General features: G+C 41.3%; 1 protein-coding gene across 1 annotated transcript in view; it reads left to right on the forward strand.

The window, feature by feature from the left end:
• ADARB2 (adenosine deaminase RNA specific B2 (inactive)) overlaps positions 1-21,450 on the forward strand; it is a 325,303-nt gene that overhangs the window by 248,186 nt on the left and 55,667 nt on the right. The window contains exon 4 of the mRNA XM_030010080.2: positions 11,960-12,074. Within this exon, the coding sequence (XP_029865940.1) occupies positions 11,960-12,074 (115 nt within the window). The remainder of the gene's footprint in view (positions 1-11,959; positions 12,075-21,450) is intronic.

Genomic DNA, 21,450 nt, shown 5'->3' on the forward strand with positions numbered 1-21,450 from the left:
CATCTGGACTTTCTACTGAAAAGGTTGGACATGGTTTTAGGCAAGATTTTATCACATCTGAAAAAAAAAACTTCTGCGCTCAGTACCTCTTCCAAGGTTGATGTCAGATATTTTTTTTCTTTTGTCAGTTGCAAAACAAAAAAATTGACAAACAGTTGGAAGGCAGTAAGGATGGAGATATAAATCTCTAGAGGAAGCTTTGTCAAAGGTAGTGGAGTATAAACAAAAAATAAATTAGTTTTGGTGTTATCAGAAACTGGACAGACTTTGATTTGTATAATATAGTTTGTCTGGGTTTCCTGACCACCTAGACAATACTTCTGTGAGGCTAAGCACAGATTCACTCAACAGAAGAGGTGGGGAAAATGGTTAAACATAATCACGGAAGGAGAAGGGATAAAGAAAAGAAGACAAAGGTGCAATGGCAGACAGCCCTGAAATCCTTCACTTTTTTGCTTTTATCATTTTCAGGGGCTCCAATCAGCATGTTTTACCTTGCTATCCACATTAGTCAGCTCTTGAGTCCAAGAATTTTGTGTAGCCCTTGTGTGCCACGCCCCCCCTGCCCAGGTTTTGGCAGGACAGTTTTGTAGACTGAAAAGGGTAGAGCAAGGCTTGTGTGCTAGCTCCTCCTTGCTGAGGAGCCCTGTGAGCAGAGCAGGAGAGAGAAACATGCTCAAAGTAATTTATTGGAGTGCCCTTTAGGTTATGTGCATCTTAGGAAGTGAGCTAACATCTAGCGATTACCTTAAAAACACAGATTGGTGACACAGTTTTATATATTCTGAGAGCTGGGTATGAAGCTGGTTATTCCTCTTTTCTCTCTGGAATTGCTGTCTGAATTTTGGGAGATTCTTTCTTACCCCATGGCTGTACACAGGAGCCCAGACATGTAATGCCAGACACCTTAGAGATCTTTTGAGGTATCCTTCCAGAAGTATGGTGTGCTGATAAAAGATATTTATTCGTATTTGTGTTATGCCTTTTGTTTTTTTGCTGTAAAGGAAGAATTGAACATTCTATTCCTTGTCTTTGACACTGACTTACCTAGGCAAAATATTAAAGCTGGTTGTCTCTCAATTTAATCATCAATTTTATAGGAATAAATATATTTACCTACCTGACATGAATTTTATAGGGTTTGGTCAATTTGTAGGTGAACTGCTTTGAGATTTTTTGTGTAAGTCCTTAAATAAATACAAATAATAGTTTTTAATTTAATTACTGGGTTTATCCATTTATTCTTTGTCTTTTTCTTCCCGAGAAGCTCTTCTTTTATCACCCACAGTGAAATAAATCACTTAAAGCAAATTTCCCATGGTGAGGAAGTTTTCTTAAAGATTTTATTTGCCGTAAGAAATCTGAGCTGTAAGTAAAAGCTGTAACATTGCACTTATCTGCGGGCAGATCCTTTCCATCCCTCTCACGTGTATGGTCCCAAGGGAAGGTCATCCCGTGGAGGACAGCCCATGCGGTGCCACTCCGCAGTCTTCTGGCCTCATGTTCAGTCCTTCCCTGAGCTCTTGCTCAAAGACAGGTCTGCTGAGGCAACGGGTTTTATCACAGGGTTTGAAAAGGCTGTCCCCAGGTTCTAGGTGTGGACACTTGGTTAGGAGTTTCTTTACTGGAGATGGAGCGGAGGGTGACAGGGAAGTGATATATGGTTTTTAGAGCATGGGCTACAACTAATGCTGAATTTTTATGTTCAGATGCAGGTTCTCAGCAGACATAAAACAGTAAAGCTCTTTCTTAATTTCAGCAATGTTATGTTAATTACTTGTGTTTGTCCAGTAAGGGACAGTAAGTCCAGGAGGGACTGGTTGTAGCCCCAAATAGTTCTGTTGGGTGCCAGAGTGGTAATCGGGATTCGTCAAAATTTGAGTTCTGCCTGTCCTGGCACAAAGCCACCATAGATGATGAGAACTGTCCCTGCTAATTACACATTTGAGGAAAAGCCCCAAGAAGTGTGAGGTAACATGAAATGTAGATTGCCTTACCACTCCTCCCAGCCAAGGGAAAGGTTGTTAGCAAGGTTAAAGCTGGATTTCGAGAATCATTACAGCAAATGACAGCAAGATCTTTAACAACAAGAAAGGAAAAATTCCAATGTCTGTATAGTAATTGCCGCACAGTGTATTATATGCCTTGCTCTGCAGTGATTCAGAAAGTTGAATTGTGCAGTGCCTTGCTGGGATCAGCAGTTCAGAATAGATTAAATTTGTTTTGGACACTGCCTGCACCCTGCCTTATCTAACAAAGCGTATGTGTGATGGGGAAGGCTCTTAATAGCGCAGCCCCTTAATGAGAACCATAAACACACAGGCGTAGATTTTCAAAGTGATGCTCAAGGGATTTGAGCAAGCACTGTTCTCTCCCTGCTTTGAACATTTACCCAAGAGCTGCTAACTGGTTAGGCTTTGGGAAGAGAGTGGACCTCGAACAGCCAAGAGTATTGTATGTGACGAGGGGTTTGCCACCGTTAGTTTCCAAAGGATATTCGTTTTAATGCACCTAAGAAAGATAAAGCGAGGAAACAGAAAACTGAAAGGACATGTCTCAGATAAAGCATTGATTTTATTAAAGAGAGATGGCTCCTAATATGAATCTAAAATCTAGTTTTTTATAGAGAGCATAAAAGCCTTTTTACAGAGTTAGCCATTCCTAGGCACTGGTGGCTTTACAGAGCTTTTATCTAGTTAAAGAAAACCCATTCGTGCTAATTTAATATCTGTAGTGTACAACAGCTTGACACCTGAGGCTTGTCCTAAAGCAGGCACAAGGCTGCGAAGCGAACACTACTTCATTGTTTTGAATTATTCAGCACTTGCAGCCAACCTTATGTGTGCCTCTGTAGGAAGAAGGCTTTTGGGTTAAGGATCAGTAAAAGAAAAGGCAAACAACCAACCCCTCCTTTCTGGCATTTGTTAGCAGGTGCAGTATTGACTTCAAGAATGATTCTGCAAAATTGGTATGGACATTCTTCATTACCAGAGCAATAAATGCAGAGCTGTATTCAGAAGAAGCAAAGCTGGAAACTTAGCATGGCCTCCTTTAGGGAACAACTGTTCTTGTTGGTGGAAAAGCTTGTTTCCTCTAAATTCATTGAAATGGTACTTATTGGTAGCATCTTTTTAGAGCAAGATGAATGCAGACAGCAATGAATCAACCTCAAATAGAGGGGCTCATCTGTTAGCATCCTAACATTAACACACTAATGTGAATTTAAAGATTCTAATTAAACCTACATACAAAATGTTTTCCTACTAAATAGAAAACCGTACTTTTCAGAGGAGCTGGGGCATTTGGATTTGACAGCATTTCCTTTTTCAAGAGTATGCTTATTTTATGTGTTCTATTTTCTTTCAGTCACTCCAGGGGTTTCTGAAACAAATAAAAAGATACATTATATTAAGTTTGATTGATTCCCTGTAGTCAAGGGATATATTGTGAAAACAGACCAATTTTTTTCACTGAGCCTCTAGAATAAATTCCTATTTGATCTTTGTACTTCCTACTGTTGCTACAAATTTCTTTTGAGTTATTTAACATGGATTAATCTCAGTTTCAGGATCACATAATAGTACTTATGCACATATTCAGAAACTTTTCCATTATAGCAGAACTCACATCATAGCTACCAGTTTCTAAATTTGTCCCTCCTTCCCCAAATGTCCCAATAAAACTTGGTGTGTCCCCCATTTCAAACCTGTTATTTGTGTGAAAAAGTTCAATATTTCAAGAAAAACTTCTACGAACATTGGCACAGCACCTCTTTGCCAGTCATGTCTGAAAGTATCACTGAAGAGATTTAAAACAAAGTTTACTGGGAGACTTTTGTGTTCCCTAGTGTGCTGGTTTTGGCTGGGATAGAGTTAATTTTCTTTATAGTAGCTAGTATGGGGCTATGCTTTGGATCTGTGATGAAAACAGTGTTGATAACACAGGGATGTTTTTGTTACTGCTGAGCAGCGCTTACCCAGAGCCAAGGCCTTCTCTGCTTCTCACCCCACCCCACCAGCGAGGAGGCTGGGGGGGCACAAGGAGTTGGGAGGGGACACAGCTGGGACAGCTGACCCCCACTGACCCAAGGGATATCCCAGACCATATGGCGTCATGCTCAGTATATAAAGCTGGGGGAAGAAGAAGGAAGGGGGGACGTTCGGAGTGATGGCGTTTGTCTTCCCAAGTCACCGTTAGGTGTGATGGAGCCCTGCTGTCCTGGAGATGGCTGAACACCTGCCTGCCATGGGAAGTGGTGAATGAATTCCTTGTTTTGCTTTGCTTTGCGTGCGTGGCTTTTGCTTTGCCCATTAAACTGTCTTTATCTCAACCCACAAGTTTTCTCACTTTTAGTCTTCTGATTCTCTCCCCCATCCCACCAGTGGGGAGTGAGTGAGCAGCTGCGTAGGGTTTAGCTGCCAGCTAGGGTTAAACCATGACACCTAGTAAAAAAGTTTCAGATGCAGTGAAGGACTTTCAGCTTGCATTTAGCCACTCAAGAAACATCACAAGTGAGAAGCCTACTGCAGCCTTTAATCATTGCTGGAGAATATGCTGGATATATGAACAATTCATCAAAATCTGATAAAATGGTTTTTAGCCAACCTCGCATTCATTAGAACAAGGTCAAATTTAAAACCTAAAGAAGCCACTGGGAAATCTCCCAGGCATAAAGGTGCTGAGATTCACCAAGGATGGACCTTAACTAACCCTCCCATTCCACCTTTGTCTCATCTTAATTCCTCCGTGCATGCTGTATCCTCCCAACCCCAGCATGGGTGGTGGCTATCATTTTCATAAAGCCTTAGGTTTACTGGGAAACCCAAAAACCAAATGGGTGGGAGAAGGAATTTTCTATTCTGACTCCCATTCTGGGGTCTTTTGGCGTATTTTGTCATTCTTCTGTCTGCCACACGGGGACTATCCTCAAAGTGTGCCTCATACGGCAGCCATCACAGTGCTGATATTTAGTAAATGATCACTAATGATATAAGCAATGGTGTGGAGGCAAATATGTTTTGTGGGGCCTGGGAAATTAGCAGAGCAATCAGCCTCCAGCCAGGGTGAGGGGAGGAGAGGGAAATAGCCAGCAAATAATCGCTCTGAGCCCAGGAGCCCACTGCACAGTGTGGATGAGTTGGCCAAGTCAGCTGAGGTCAGCCGAGACACTGAGGAGCCTTCATGAATGCAGAGCAAAGTTGGGACATTAGACGATTACAGAAATAAGGAATTCATTGTGGTAGCTCAGCATCATATGTAGCTAAAACATTTGTAATAGGACTATGAACAGATTGGGGGGTTGGTGAAACTGATTCTTTTGACTGAATCAATAGGAGCGGTTCATCTTCCCCATCAATCTTGATTAAAAAAACGTGAGGATATTCAGTGTCAGAAGTGTGTTACTGGAGTTTTCATTAGAAGCTCAATGTGGAAATGTGCACCGAGGTGCTGCCTGTGCAGCACATGCCCAATCCCCTCTGAGAAGCATGAATGAGAAGACCTCTCTGAATCAGGATATACACAGGATATACGAACACGGTCAGCTGAAATGAAAACATATAGCCAGAGAAAATAAAACCACGTCCATCTAAGGTAAAACAAAGCCCATATACGCCGGCCCTGAGGGATAAGCCAAAACCAGACATAATGATCAATACTGTAGGAGTTATGATCAGAGAGAAATAATTACTGCGCATCTCAAGGAAAGAACCACAATGAATTCCCTGGCAGTGCCTTGTTCTTTGAGTAATACTCTGTAAATGCCTGTGCATGTTGAAGGAAGGCTGAGTTATGAGGGGCTGTGGACTGCAGCCTCCAGTCTGGCTGCAGAAGTCCTTGCATGACCCTGCTTGGAGACTCTCCCCACCATCAGTGCCATTTGCCTCACAGTTCCCTCGCGAGGTGGGTAAAAATTGTCCCCTTTTACCTCTGGAGAAGGTAAAAGCAAAAAAACTCATGGCAAAGCAAGTGGTTTGCACTGAGGGTCCCAGGAAGCAGGGCAAGGAATGAACCCAGCCTGCAACCCGCTGCCCGTGACCCGCTGCCCTCCTCCCTTGCACAGCTCACCCCGGCCCGTCCGTTCCTCTAGGTCCTCGTTCAGCCCTTTCCACCATGCTGGGGGAGCTCCTGGCGTTAAATTGGTGCTAGAAGACTGATGGTGAAGGGCAGCCCACGACCCTCGGCTATTTCTCTTCTCCAGGCTGCATCTTGAAGATGATGTAGTACCTGGGAAGAGCCTGACTAATTCATTGGCTCGGGGGTACAATCACTGAGCGATGAATCTCCAACTAGCTACAGCAAACTTATTTACAAGCCTGGGAAAAAGTGTGTTGTGTAGCAATTTGCTACACACCCTGACCAGGAGCAGCGCTTCAGGATTGATATTCTTTGTGCTGTATTTTTCTCCCCTCCCATTTAGACAGTGAGATTTCCCCACAGGAAAAAATACAAACTCCCACTGTCAACAAGTGCCTGTTTCCCCCTGAGCCGGTAAAAAGAATGAGGTGTCCATCTCCTTTTAGCTGTGAAGGAAGTTGTGAACTTAATTCAACCCTGTCCCCTTTCATAGTGTTCAACATTTACCCCCCAAATGTCAGTAATTTTCTGGAAAATAAAGTACTTGGTAGACAGGAGAAGCAGCGCCCTTGGTGATATCTGTATAGGAGAATATTTCTTCCCATCCATATGCAAATCTAACCTTTTTGGTATTTCAACCCTATAAACCCTAAGACAGGATTTCAATAGAAAATGTTTACTAAAGGCTTTCTTCTTTATAATCTATTGATTTTAATATCCTTACTACTCCTGTTGAATGTCAGTTTTACCCTGAAGACTCCCATTGCAAACTTGAACACATTTAATTATTTATACCATTTGAAATATTAGTCCTAAGAAATGACTAAAAGTTTTTGGTTATGTAGTGATATGATCTAAATTTTGATTTTCCTTTGTGAAGAACACAAGTAATTTGATATAGTAATCAAGGACAGATGAATACTTCAGACAACACAGTGCAGTTTTAGTAGTAATGACATCTATTTTTCATTTTTCCAGCCTCCTTGTATGTGTTAAAATATAGCTTATTAAGTACTGCAGGATCTCAGTCTTTTTTCACAGTGAAAAGTTTAGTGTTATCTGTTTTCTTTCTTCTGCCAGGCAGCTGAACAAGTAACTGTTGCTTCTACCAGTGACAGTAAGCATTTAGGCAATGTGCATGGTTTGAGTGGAACTGAGATTTGCCCCTTGGTGTGGGTCTAACAGTCTTGTTTGCCTTACTCATACCACTCACTGTATTAGTAAGACTGAGCAAAGTTTTCATCTCAAAGAAATTGCCTGTGAGACAAATATTGTTTCTACAGAAACATCTAAGTGAGACCTGTGAAAGCTAAGATTTTGATAGCAGGCGAACGAGAGCAGGGGATTTGAAAGAAACTCAGCACCTGGAAGGTCAGTTCTTCCCCAGAGTCATGTTTTTTCCTTCCAATATGCAGGCAAAGCTGGCATGGTCGAGCTCACCCTGCCTGGCCAGGGCACGGGCATGTTTGAACTCCCATCCTTGCTGGTTGAGCCTTAACTGGAGCATCTTTCAGTCAGGCATACTTCCACTGGCTTCAGTGGCATTTTGCTTCAGACCCATTTTCCAAGGAGATTTAAGACCCAAACATAAGCCAGCCCTAGGTCCAGCACTCAAGCGGTATTTGAGCACTTATTCTCCTGTGTGTCTTGGTAAAAATTTTCAGAGTTCTGACTGTCTGTATCTTTTTATTTTCTCCTGCCCTGTCCCCCTGCCCCAAGCTGCCATTTTTCTGCCATTATGTGATCAGTGCAATTGCATGCACCTGTATTAATTGCACTGAATTTTTCTTTCACAAAGAAAGTTTCTACTCTTCTTTTTTCCCCATCTTCTGAAATTTTCCCTTTTTCTACTACCAACCTGATATTCGTTCAGAAGCTGCCAAGATGTATTTGGCTGTTGTATTTACTCCAGATGGAGACTTTTATTTTCACTCATATCTGGCAGTAGGAACTGTGATATCACCAAACACAACTTTTCTCTGAGATTAATTGTTTTGATAATAGAGAATAACAAAAGAATGCTTTCTTTTGTGTATGGTTTTTAAGTTATTTCTGATGGCAGATAACATAGTCTAGCCTGTATCCCAAAAGTTCAACCAGGCTCACAATGGCCATCAGTAGTTGAACTTTTCTGGTTTATATCCCATCAGGAATGATCATCTGGATATGTATCTTTTAGTATCCTAGGATTATGGTTTAATAGTAAAGCAAGAAAATCTCTGGAATGAAATTTATGGTTCTAAACAGAGCAGGGGTAAATGTACCAACTCTTATCTCCACCATATCAGTCCGGTATGCATTAGATATATTTGTAACCAGTTTTGTCTCTGTAAAAACATTGAAATCCAGTCTAAAGACTCTATATAGGCAGAAACGCTGTCAATGATTTCAGCGCACATGAATGAATCAGGCCAAATAGCTGCTCTGGTGTGTGTTAGAGAGGAAGGCAACACTCTGCACCTCTTGTAACTTATGGGTATGGGTGAGGGAACTAGCCCCATACCCAGCTCTGCCACTGAGCCAGCTTTCAGGGACAGATTATTCAAGGCCCTGCAATTATGCTGCATTACATGCAAATCTGTCAGGGTATCAAATTCATTACAGGGCTGAGCTGTGCATGTATTGACTTCTTATTTTTCACCATCTGCAAAAAGAGACTGCTCCCTTTCCTCCTTTCCATTGTACTTTGGAATATCCATTTGGAAAGTTGGGGCAATATCACAGCCTGTAAATGACCTCTCAGCTTAGACCCTATGTTTCTGGCTGTTTTTCCTGCATCCTACATGTATTCATGTATGCCACTCCTCTGCTTCTATTAATTTCAATGGCATCCTTTCAGGCAATGGATTCAAGACCAAAAATACTCGCCTGACTTATTTTAGCTAAGAGGCTTCACATTTAATGGATTTGCTGTTCTTTAATGTCCCAGGTCACTCCTTGAGATCAGCAAATGCCGAATTCCTTATCGTCCCTAAATGTTATCTGAAGTCATGTCGTTATTTTGCCTTTAGTGAGTCTCTTTGCTCTCTGGCTTTGGAACCTACTGCCAAATGAAGTAAAGAAAGCTCTGACTGTGGGGATTTCTAAATCCAAAGTTAGAAGTTATTTGTTCTATTTAGCATTTTTTAAATGATTCTTTTAGGAATTGTATGTGCCTCTAAGCTAATTAACTCTTAATGAGCGCAAAATGCCCTGGGATGCAGATTTGGAGGGTACGCTAGAAATGCAGGCATGGATTGGACTGCAGTACTGCAGGAGATGAAATTTATGATTTGATTCCTTTTTTAAATGGTGGTGTAGATAGTTTTATTGAGATACTCTTTTTTTTTTTTTTTTTTGCTTTCTTTCTAGTCTAAATAAAGCTGATCAGATTTTCAGTCCACCATATGGGGCCCAGTTATATCAGTCCTGCAAATACTCTTTAGTTTTCCGTTATGGATGAAGTCACTCTTCAGTAGGGAAAACAAGTTTAGAAACAAACTTTCATATTATGAAAGACAGGCAGTGTTCCAGCGCTGAGCACTTAACCAGAGCATCAGGAAATCAGAACACCTGGTTGTGCCCAGCTCCGCGCTATTCCCCTGGACCAGTCCCTCACCCTTTTAGTGCCTTCACTCATTCATCTGTAAAGCAACTATAATTGCATTTATATCACAAGGGTGCCTTGATGCTTGACAAATGAGAATTGACCCAAAATTCATCCTTCAGAAGCACTGTATGAGCAAAACCTTGCTCACATGGTGGTTGTGGACAATTAGATTAGAAGAGTTATAAATGCGGTCAAATTGAAATTCCATTTAGAAACTGTCAAACTGTTCTTGATAATTTTTCTTAGTTTTCATTTAATTCTAGTGTAGAATTTTGCATGCATCTTCCAGAAAGGGTTTATGTGCTTCTTTCCTTCTTTTGCAACAAGCCAGCATATTTTATTTCATGTTATATTAAACTGTCTTTTTGGGCAAATGGTTTGTTCCCAGAGCAATACCTTGGAAAGCTGCATTTAGCAAAACAAAGAAAAATTATTGTTTCAGAGAAAGCCTATCCTCCATGTATTTGAGCATATTGCAATCACTTACAAGCATTGCACATGGAAAAAATATTCCAGGTTTTATGAAAAGGGGGTTGCCTAATTGTTGTTATGTTTTATTTAATTGGATTTTTTATATTTGCTATAATAATGTTTAAAAATTAAGCTGACTTTTGCAACAAACTGTAGAAACATATGGTATACAGCCTGTAGAGGCTCTCAGTGGCAGTAGTATTACTGATAATATTTGTGAATTAGAATCTGCTTTCCTCTGAAAAATAGCTGTGTGTTCTCCCAGTTTAAAATACTGTGTTTTCGCCAACATGTTTTCATCACCATTAACAGTTTTGGGAGAAAAAGAATGGATATGATCTTCTTAAATACATTTCCTTACTCCTGCATGGCTGTGGATCTTTCAGGGTGAGGGAGGCTGAGTATCAGACTCAGCGTCTCCTCCATGTGTGCCATGAGCCCACTTAAAGAAACTAGGTGAATTCAAGGGGGCCTGTTTTACCGGGACCTTCCCCAGGTAGCTTAGCCCAACAGCAAGAGAAAAACTGGAATTGTTGCTTGGTTGAGCCACTTTTGCTAATAAAGACGTGAGCAGTGGGTGCTAACCAGATTACAGTATGCCAGGAGGTCTTCTGTCAGCAACCCAGAGTAAGGTCCAGCCCCCAGGAACTGCTCCTGGAAGGATTTGTAGGTACAGCTTGGTTTCCCACAAGAAATCATATGGCTCAGGAAAAAAAAAAAAAAAATCCTTTGGATCTTACTTTTTTATGTTCAGACTTGCAAAGCACTTTAAGAACAACTCATGCTCACAAACAGCGTTCCTCTGACTTATCTCTAATGTATGCTTGAAAGGCTCTGTGCCAAACAAAGTGCAGAGATTAAGTAAATGAAAAGATACTAAATGCTGCAGCAGGGAAACGGTCCAAGTAGTGGCATTCTCAGGAGCACCAGAGCTGGTTTCAGTTCACATTCAGCCATATGCAGTCTGCAGAATTCACTTTTTAGACCTTTTACCCTGCTTGGCTTCAGTAACCAGCTTCCCAGGGCTTTCCCTGGTGACTGGACTCACTCAGACATGAGGGTTCAGACCACACAGTCTCTAGAGCCCAGTCCATGGGAAAATTTGACCTTCCAACAAAGCTGACATGCTCAGGAGGAGACCAGTCCCTCAGCACTACTGCACACCAATGAACTCATGCAAGCAACACCTTCGGTAGGATGTACAAGCAGAGGTTCCCCTTCCCTTCCTCCCAATGGCTGTCAAGCTGGAAGCAAGACAGACCATGGTACTCCTCTGACAACATTAAACATAGCCCAGATTCCTGAGCTGACTGTTTTACCTCAGTAGCTGCGAGTCATTAAAAACTCACCTTGAATGCAGAAACAGATGGTCCTTACCTATAACCCAGACCTCAGCTCAGCTCTCAGGCTTCAGTGGGCTAATGGAAATTTTCAGTGGGCTCCTGGAAATAAGCGGTTTGGTGGGACACACGTCCGCCTCTTCAGCTCGATACTAATAAAATCCATTAAGGACCAACAAATTTCCTGAGAACTGATCCTGGACCAACGTCTAGGAGGCTGAAAAAAAGTCAACCTTGAAATCTTCTCCCTTTACCACTAATCCTAGTCAATACGGGTCTCTAGCTTTAATTCAGTTAATTTGGCCTTTTCTGAGGGTGATGTGGGTAGTTGACAGAGAGATACTCCTTTCATCTTTGCTTGGGTAGGTGGTGTCTAATTCTAAAAGGAACCTCTCAACAGTTGACAGCAGGTGACTAATCTGCAGAAACGCCCAGGCTCCTCAATCAAAGAAGTGAAAACATTCTTTCTGACTGTGTCTTTCAGGATTTTGCCGACTCCGTATACCAAATGGTTGCACAGAAGTTCCGGGAGCTGACAGATAATTTCACTTCCATGCATGCACGCCACAAAACTCTTGCAGGCATTGTGATGACCAAAGGTAAGATATCCTCTCATTTATTTTCCTCTGGCATTTTTCATGACTAAGTAATACATTATTTACCTGGTCCACAGTATTGAAGGATGCCTTTACTCCCACACAGAAAAATAAATAGTAATGCAGAGAAAAGAAGCATTAAATATTTACATCTCAAGTAAGTTCACACAAAAAATATTGGCAACAGAGGTAAAGATTTATTCATAAATATGTCCCTACATTGCTTTGTTTACAGGACAAAATGCAGACCTGTCTGATTTTACATTTCCTAATAGATGGGGGGGGGGGTGTTAGTTAATCAACTAACTATTGATTAGTTATCAATAAAAAGTTGTATTATCCATTAATTGCTTTTTTAGATCTGGAAACACCAAGTTCTTGTTGTACAAGGCTACCATAAACCTTGTTTCAGACTGACAACAAAAGCAAATCTCAGCCCATTTCCTTTCCAGTCAAAAGAAACAGACCCAGAGCACATGTCGTTTTAATTCTGCTTTGCTCTAACCGTGGGAAATACTTATACTTATCAGCAGGGCCTAACTTTGATATTCAGTCCTGTTAAGAGTTAACTGATGGACACATACTATATAGAAATCTTTAGCCCTTTGATGAAACTGTTGCATAGATGGTCTGTCTTTCTTTGTGAGTGTACCTCAGCTGGGGCACCTCAGTATTTATGAGAATGTCAGCAGTGGAGATGCTGCCATAAACTTCATTCTCACTTAGACATGTGGAGCAGTGGATTGAGTTTAGAAATGAGAAGATAAGCTCAGAGGGGAAAGGCATATATAATTCATCCAGGCTTGTTTTACTCCTTCCTTTCAACAATTACATTAGCTAGATTCAGTAGGGACAGTTGTGAATATTGCAAGGCAGCAGGATGGAGGCAGGATTATCTGCTGGATCTTTTCCAACCACAGAACCTAAATACAGCTAAGAGTTCTGTGCAAAGTAACTTATTCTCCTCCTTTCTGATGTGAAAAGAGTGAGAAATTCTCTCCTGAAACTAGAAGTAGAGAAGTTGACCTAAAAGTCTTTTAGACGTCTGGTTGAAAATGAACTCCTCCTCAGCTAAATTTGTTATCATTTTGCTTAATCTGGTTTGGGTAGTTATTTTTTATATTACTTTAGGATCTGGAATAATGGATGAGTCTTCCATTTTTTAAGTGCTGCACAGACACAGTGTTGTACAAACACAAAACATGGTTTATAAGTCCTACGGACCACAGGAGACATATTTAGTACCAAGAAAAATAAAAGGGAGATTGTGATTGACTTTGGGATGTGAAAGACGCACCAGCATACCAGCTGCCTTGTCATAGTCAGATTTCTTGACTGTGGGACTCATCAGATTTTTAAAAAGTGTTGTAATTTGTTTAGAGGAGCGCTTTCAAAGCTGGACCACAGGAAGAACATTTAAATATGCCTTTTATAAGAAGCTAAGTTACAGGAGCCAAGAACTGTTACTTTAATCACTTGTTGAGGGGAGGCTGTATGCAGCTTAGTGCCTCTGTTCAGTTTCCTTACATTCAGTGTGTATTTTGCCTGTAAAAATTTCATTCCATTCTACCTTGCCAAGGTACTACTTCTGCATTCTTTAGCGCAGGCCTAGACCTGCTTTAAAAAGCATGATGGAACGAATGCAGCCTCATTGCTGTATGACCAAAGCAGCAGTTTAAAACCCCACACCAGACGGGAAGAGAAGTCACCTAAAGGAGTCATAACTTTCAAAATCATGGCTGCTGAGTGCATGCAGTGCTAGGGGAGGGAAGAGGCACATCCAGATCCCTGCTAGCCTTGCTGGGCAGCTGGGGCTGGCTGTGTCTCTTCTTTGGGGAAGGGGTGAAAGTGTCCTCCTGATGGTTTTTTTTATGAGTCCCATGACCTTAGTGGGATTTTACACATTTGTATTTCATATTTCATCTTAGTCAGCATTAAGACACAATATCATTTTACTTATATTCACAAACCATTTCCCTCAAAGCTTCTTTTTAATTCTGAATTCCCTTTTATGAATTCCTTCAATCTGTCAGCCATCCAATTTGTCAATATCTTACTGGTTTTGTGGACCCTAGAAAAGAAACGCACAGATATTAAGTGATTCACAGAGGATGCAAAGCTAGAAATAGCCTTATCTTGGTACATTTTCCAGGAAGATTTGAGTTCTTTCCAGCACAAGAATGTCTGCCAACCGTGGCAAGACGAATCATTTGCCATTTGTGTCATTATTTTCTGTACTAAAGTTGTAGATTTGTGGTCTGTTCCCCACCATCATTCCCAGAGGTAGCAAGGACCTTGACACACTCTGTTCAGAGATGGCACAGACAGGTTTTCCACATCAAACACTCAAATAAGTACCAATTTCCTGTGTTTTTAACATAGAATTTGGCAGGAAAACCCTTAGATCTCTGCAAACAGTTTACTAATGACATCAACAAAAACAAATCTGGTAAAGTCTTGTTGCATTTGGTACCATACGCACCCATAACAGACAAAAATTAATTTGTTTTTACCTTCATTTCAATTTAATGTCATCCTGACTAGAAACAGATTTATCTGTGCTTGTACAGTTTTCAGACAAAGCTGGTAAAAAGCACAATGTGATTCTGTGATAACTGCTGTTAAGATAATACAAAATCTCTACAGGCGAAACAGAAGTGTGCTAGATTGGTTTTCTTTTCCTGAACTCTGACATTTTTTTCTGCCATTTCAGTTTCCCAGGGAAACCAAAGAGAGTTACATTTGTGCACTGTAATTGACTTATGCTGTAGCACCCAGGGCAAATTCCAAAGTATGAGAAAGAAAAAACTGTAGAAAATGATGTTATTGACTGACTGTGAATGTTCCGCAGTAATAAATTGCTAGTCAGAAAAACAGGCAGTCCAATGTATTTAGATATGCTTTGCTCTGAATTGTGATGAAAAGTTAAAAATTCGATGCATTTCTGTGAAAGTAAGTTTTCAAAACATTTGATTAGTAGACATCAAGATAACCTTGAAAACACCTGCCTAGGTATGAGCAAATTATCACACTAGATACCAGCTGATGTGTTGTTATCTGATGTAATATAATAATTGAATATCATAATAATTAAAAAACTACTGTAACAGATCTTGAACTAAATGTTTCAAAAGATGGAACAGTTGAAGTAAATTATTTAACAGTTCTGCAGTTATAATGTATTTGAAATCTGCCTATCCTCTAACACATTCTAATTTTGTTGAAACACATTCAGAGAAGATTGTTCTATCAAAAATTGTTTGATTGACTCTAGGAAAAAATGTTTAACAGGTAATACATTGCATTCAAATCTTCCATGTACAGCAAGCCATATTCCCACAGGATATCTTCAAGTAGAACAATAAGTATACTTGTTATTATAGCATAGTATTAATATGAGGACCTAAGTTTTATCGCATACTGACTATCCACAGTAGTTCTCCTGACTTCTCTGAAGATATGATGGGTTCACATATGGTAAATTAAAAACATCAGTTCACCTGTGGAAGAGACAGTCCAGATATCATGTCAAACACAAACCATCACCTCAGAACATGCATATCCAGGCATGTGATGCATGGAGTTAACTTTCCTCATAGTATTTTGCATTTGTGGATAAAACACAGTTGATAACACTAATGTTTTGGCTATTGCTGGACAGTGCTTGCAAAGTGTCAAGACTTTCTCTCTCCCATCGCCATCCCCATCCCCAGCAAGTAGGCTGAGGGTGGGCAAGAGGCTGGGAGGGGACATAGCCAGGACAGCTGTCCCCAGCTGATGAAGGGGATATTCCATGCCCTATCACATTGTGCTTAGCAATAAAAGTTTGGGGAAAGAAAGAGAAGGGGGAGACATTTGGGTTTATGGCATTTGTCTTGCCATGCAACCGTGAAATATCATTATCTCAATCCATGAGTCTTCTTGCCTTCCTTCTATTTTCTCTCAATCACATAGGTGAGGAGAGTGAGCAAGAGGCTGGGTGGGTGTTTGGCTGTTGGCCAGGATCAATCAATATTTCATTTCAGGGCGCGCAACAACAATAGCTGGACATACTCTTTCTTGCTGTCACAGATTAAGGTAACCTACCAGCTCCCACTCTTCCTGTGTGACTGTCTCTCAGGGGCAATTTGGACATCTTATTTTGACCCACTTGTCTGCTGTACCTTTTTATTGAAAAAATTTCAGGGAGAAATAATTTATTATTATTATTATTTTTTTTTTTTTTATTTTTTTTTTTAGGCCAGTTGATACTGTTGGAAAAAATCAAGGGCAAGCAAGCTAATATTTTCTAACACAGGGCAACAAGTGTGAAACCACAACCCTCTCACGTACCTTCACCCCTGATGCACGGAGTCACAGATTATCAGATGACAGGAGGCCAAGGAGCTGCTGCAGGGCAGCTGGCTGTACCCATGCACGGGTGACGGAGGAGAGAGCGCAGACAGTGCTGCCTGGCCCCCGGAGCTGGGAGATAGGAAGCCCCCGGGCAGGGCAGGGCAGCGCGGAGTGGGAGCTGGAGGTGGGAGCTGCACACCAAGCGCTGCGATTTAAACGCTGGCGGCATTCACGCTGTTTATTTACGCCACAGACAGAGTTCACCTTTGCCAGCTCTGACCAGATACGGGCATACGTTTGTGCTCTACCTGAAATCACTGGCCGCGGTAAAGAATTCCTGTCACTCAGTGCAAAGATGATCTATTATTGCCAAGTCCTCTTTGCAGAAAAACCCTCCCATAATCATTATAGACAAAATGAGACTGCTATTTAAACACTATTTTCCCATTTGTGTTTGACAAATCTTAGCAGTTTAAATACTGATAGGAACTTTTTGTCATGCTTTCTGTTAAAAATGAAGCATTAAGAAAGTTCAGTCCTTTTCACAGGAGCGTGGCATTCATAGAAAAAGGTTATGAGTTGATTTCTCACTTCAATTTTCTCTCTTCTATCTTTTTTTTTTTTAAGCTGACAATCATTTTGATGTTAAAAGCAAACTAGGAGGTCTTCTCAGTTATCTTGTATGAAATAAAGATGAACTGGACAAAAGAGCCCTAAATAGCAATTTCATGCTGTGATAAAAGATGGGAAATTATCATCTGTATCTCATGGAACGGATCTTAATCATTGCTAAGTGGAATAACAGAAAAAAGTAAAGTTGACAATACGTCTCCGTGGATCCTTACAGTCATATTAAGACTCATAAAGCCTGACGTCTAAGTACAATCAGGAATATTGATGGCCAATTGTTTTCTGATCCTTAGTTTAAATAGGAAAGTTATAAAGTTGTAAAATACAGTAGAAAATTTAGGCCCTATGTAGAGTGTCAGTCTGTGCCATCCCAGATTGGATTCAAGTAGCCAAACCAGCTAGAGGAACCATGAATAATTTACAGATTAGTGCCCAGGGCACATCCCTTCAAGAATAGAGTCACAAGAGTAATTTAGGCTCTCATGTCCCATTTGCATAGTAAGATGGATGCTAAAAGCCTGATCCCAGTGAGACTCAGTGTTTCAATTAGACTAAAATTCCCGAATCAAAATTGGGTGCCCAAACTGCTGACATGCTTTTGAAAATCTCATGAAGTTTCTTCACCTTCACCAAAGTAATTTGACATTCTTGGAAACATTATCCACTTCTTACATGTGCCCAGGTTGACACACCAACACCAGTTGACAGGTTTGCTCAAACTATTTTAAAATAGGTAAATAGATAAGTAGTTAGAAACCATATATGTCACTCTTTCTCAGAAATCTGTTTTCCTCTGGTTATAAACCTTAAACCAATAGTCTTCAGATTTGCTTTAAATAATTTTGAACTCCGTAAGAGCATCCCTTTTCCACAGCTGAAACTCTATTCCTGGATTTTGTAATTTAGACCTATAATGGGCAGACTAGGATTCCTGCAGCCCAACAGATTTAGGTTTCCAAATTCCAGCTCAAAGGATGTTTGAGGTTTTGCAGTTAAAACTGTGGCTCCACCAGGTTCATCACTTCTTTTAAAATAAGGGCTTAGGCATGCCACTGCAAGTACTCCCCCTACAAGAGCAACTTCGGGTGTTTCTTCATCTTTTCTGTTAAATCAGTGCTAAGGAACAGAAAATAGTTGAAGATACATTACTTAGAAACTGAAAATATGAGATGGGACACAGCCCTGTGGCCTTGCAAAGAGTGGGGAAAAACAAGTTCAAGGTCATCTCTCCAGGCTGGATTATATATTTTACACTAAACAAGATGATAAAATGCATGCACCAGCTGGGAGTAAGTACAGAACTAGGGCTTCGCTTTTGGAGGTGAGCACCCCAACTCTATCCTCGTAGTTGTTTGGTAGCACACGTTCAGCAAGAAGAGGGGAAAACACCCCTCTCATATCAGCAGTTTTAGGCACTCCCATGGGAGAATGACCTAACCTGGGAGGGGAATTGAGCCCCCATTTTCCACCTGCTGCACAAGCTGTAGGTGTCTCCAGCACATCTTACTGGTGCCTTTGGGGCAGCTCCAGCAGCAAACATCTTCTTCCCTGCTGTGCATGCTGGTTGTTCTGGTTTCCTTTTCAGAGCAGCTGGCTCTTCTCAGACACTGAGCTTTTTATCCCAGACCATTTACTGTCTCTGGACTTAGCATTTGGTTCTTGCTGTTTCAAGAATATTTCTGATTCAAATAGTAACTGACATCTCTCAAAACCTGGATGCAGGCGAGGCCCTGGCTCTGTGTCACATATAATTGCATTCGCCACCAGGGTGGGTATAATAATTAACATAAAACATGAAATGAAAAATAGGCACTTCTGTTTCCACCCCTAAGTGTGTGAAGCAGGGAGTTGGAAAGTTCAGACTTTCATTCTGCTCTGTGATAAGCCAAACTGGAAATTCTTCCAATCTCAATAACAAAGAGTGAATCTCATCTTAAAAACAGAAGTTTATTGGGTGAATAAAGGCTTAGTGACATCAGCCATTGCTTTTACTTTACTGACCTAGTAAAAAGCATAGGAAGACGTTTTTAAATGCAAGTACACTTAAGAAAAAAATAATGAGGAATAAGTTCCTCCTGTACTTATCTGCCAAAATCCACATTCAGGATTTCATCCTTTCTCACTAGCAATTAAGGATCTTACTAGCATATAAGACTGTCAATTTACCTAGTGCTCAGATATCAGTGGCACAACATTTGTTAGAAAAACACAGATATCTGCACTCAGGACCTGGCAGGCAAAGTGCAGTTCAGTCCTGTTTTAAAATTAAGAATTACCTGTAATCCCCTACACAGCTCTGTTTCTGTGGAGGAAAACAGTGTTCAAACTCACATGAAAGGAAAGGACCCTCAAATACCATTGATTCTGCCACTACCAATTTCGCTTCAAAAAAATCCTCATGGATTTGGTATGGGGATGAAGCGTGCGGGGGCCTGGGCTGACTGTCCCTCCTTCCCCTCCAGATTTCCAAAGCCCACTTTCAGGAAAGGAAGGGAAGGCAAAGGGCACTGGTACTTGCAAGAACAGCACTGTCTCCTTCCACACTCCTCAGAAGCAAAGCTGATGGGATTTCATCCTTTCCATCCACTAAGGGGAGGAGAGAAATGGACCATAGAAATTAGAACTGGGAAAGACCACTAAGTCATCCAGTCCATTTCCCTGCAAGCGCAAGATTGTTCCCCGCGGTGCATTCCCGAGTGCTTTTTCCGGTCTAGGTTTAAATGAATCAATTAGCAATGGGGCTTTCAACACTACCTTGGGAGACCATTCTAGTCTAATGGATCTCATTGTTAATAATTCTCACCAGTTATTCAGCCTGACTTTTATTTTCTGTGATGTCATCCCAGGTCCTTAGTTGTACTGCTCCAAATTTAGTACCCACCTTTCTCCTTGGGGTTTGCACCCTTCAGATACTTGGAAGCATTTATACCACATTCATAGGTCTCGCTTACCAAAGGTTTATATTTTTCATTTTTGTACTCTTTCCTGTTGGGTCACTCTCCTCTGCAGCCCTCCGCAGTTTTGCCCCTGTTTTCTGATTCGCCTCCACTCTGGCAGCCTCCTCTCCATTCTTTTCTGGGCTGGGAAATTCTCTTTGTGAATGAGACTTACTGGTAAGACCTGCATAGGAACATCTTGCAAAATGGATTAGTGCAAGAGTCCTTTTTCAGGCATCTGACAACGTGATCGAGCAGTTCAAAACTGGTTTGTGACAGAAAGGGATTTTTCTTCCGGAGGAACTGAATTTGGAATTTGTTCACAAAGAAACACCCCATGGTATTGGGGGAAGTTTACTGTGCCTGGCTGTGAAAGGAGAGCCATGGCTGCTCTCAGACAATACCCTGGCTCTTGGTTCCAGCACAGAGGGATCAGAGATCGGGGCAGAGAGGACTGCGCCTCTGTCCCTGCTCATTCACTGACGAAGATGAAGAGCACTGCAGAGAATAGCCTTCTCGAAGCGGCGCAGTCAGAGGCAGGATTACCCAACACATTAATAAAGGAAGAAAATACGAGGCTCTCAGAGGCTCCTTCTACACCCTCTCTTTCCACAGAAATACAATATATTCACTTTCACAGAACCCACAGTTTGACGTCAGGAAAAGAAATCCCTGCACAACTCCAGCATTTCAAAGACTACTTTCCATTTCTACCCCCAAATACCTTTAACCTCACTGCTAGCAACTTCTTTATTCCTAATGTTTCCTAGCTATGTATTTACCTTTTGTTCAGACTTCTCCTATTACATTTCATAAGCCCTTAACATGCTTCTTCCTTCCCAGTTTTTTCGTCAGCCACTTCTTCACACCATCCGCTCCCATCCATCTCAGGGCTGCTCCTCGGGACAACCAATTGCAAGCTATGGGACACAGCCAGGGTGCTCACTGAAGTCCCAGGCTCCCGTTTGTCGCTGAAATGATCGCAATCACCATCACTGGTACTGTAGAAAATGGAGAGAAAACATTGAGCAGAGTCTTTATTGCTGGCAGATAAATGCATACCGTTAATAACTGTATGCATACTGTTAATCATGCCTGCTGTACACAATTCTTCTCTTATGGCTACATATTCTTTTTTTTTTTTTTGAGCCACGAGCGTGGTTTTGTTCTCCATGCAGAGCTGGGAACAGCAGTGTGACAGGAGTGCATATTCTACATTGAACCTGAAGGGTACGGTACTCCATGCCACACACACCAGTCCCTCGGTTTTCAGCTCCCACCTCACACATGCATCTTGATTTCACTCCTCTTGAAACTTCAGAGGGGGCTGTAGGTGCATCACCAAGTTACAGGCCAAATGGACTGATGTACCTGGGTAAACACATCCCTCACTTCTAAGCGTAGACCTACCCCCACGCAAGCATTAACAAACAGGGACAAGGTTTCAACTCCTTTTCAGAGAGACATGTCCTTTTCCT

Source organism: Aquila chrysaetos, chromosome 3 (assembly GCF_900496995.4).
Source record: "Aquila chrysaetos chrysaetos chromosome 3, bAquChr1.4, whole genome shotgun sequence".
NCBI classification, from domain to species: Eukaryota; Metazoa; Chordata; class Aves; order Accipitriformes; family Accipitridae; genus Aquila; species Aquila chrysaetos.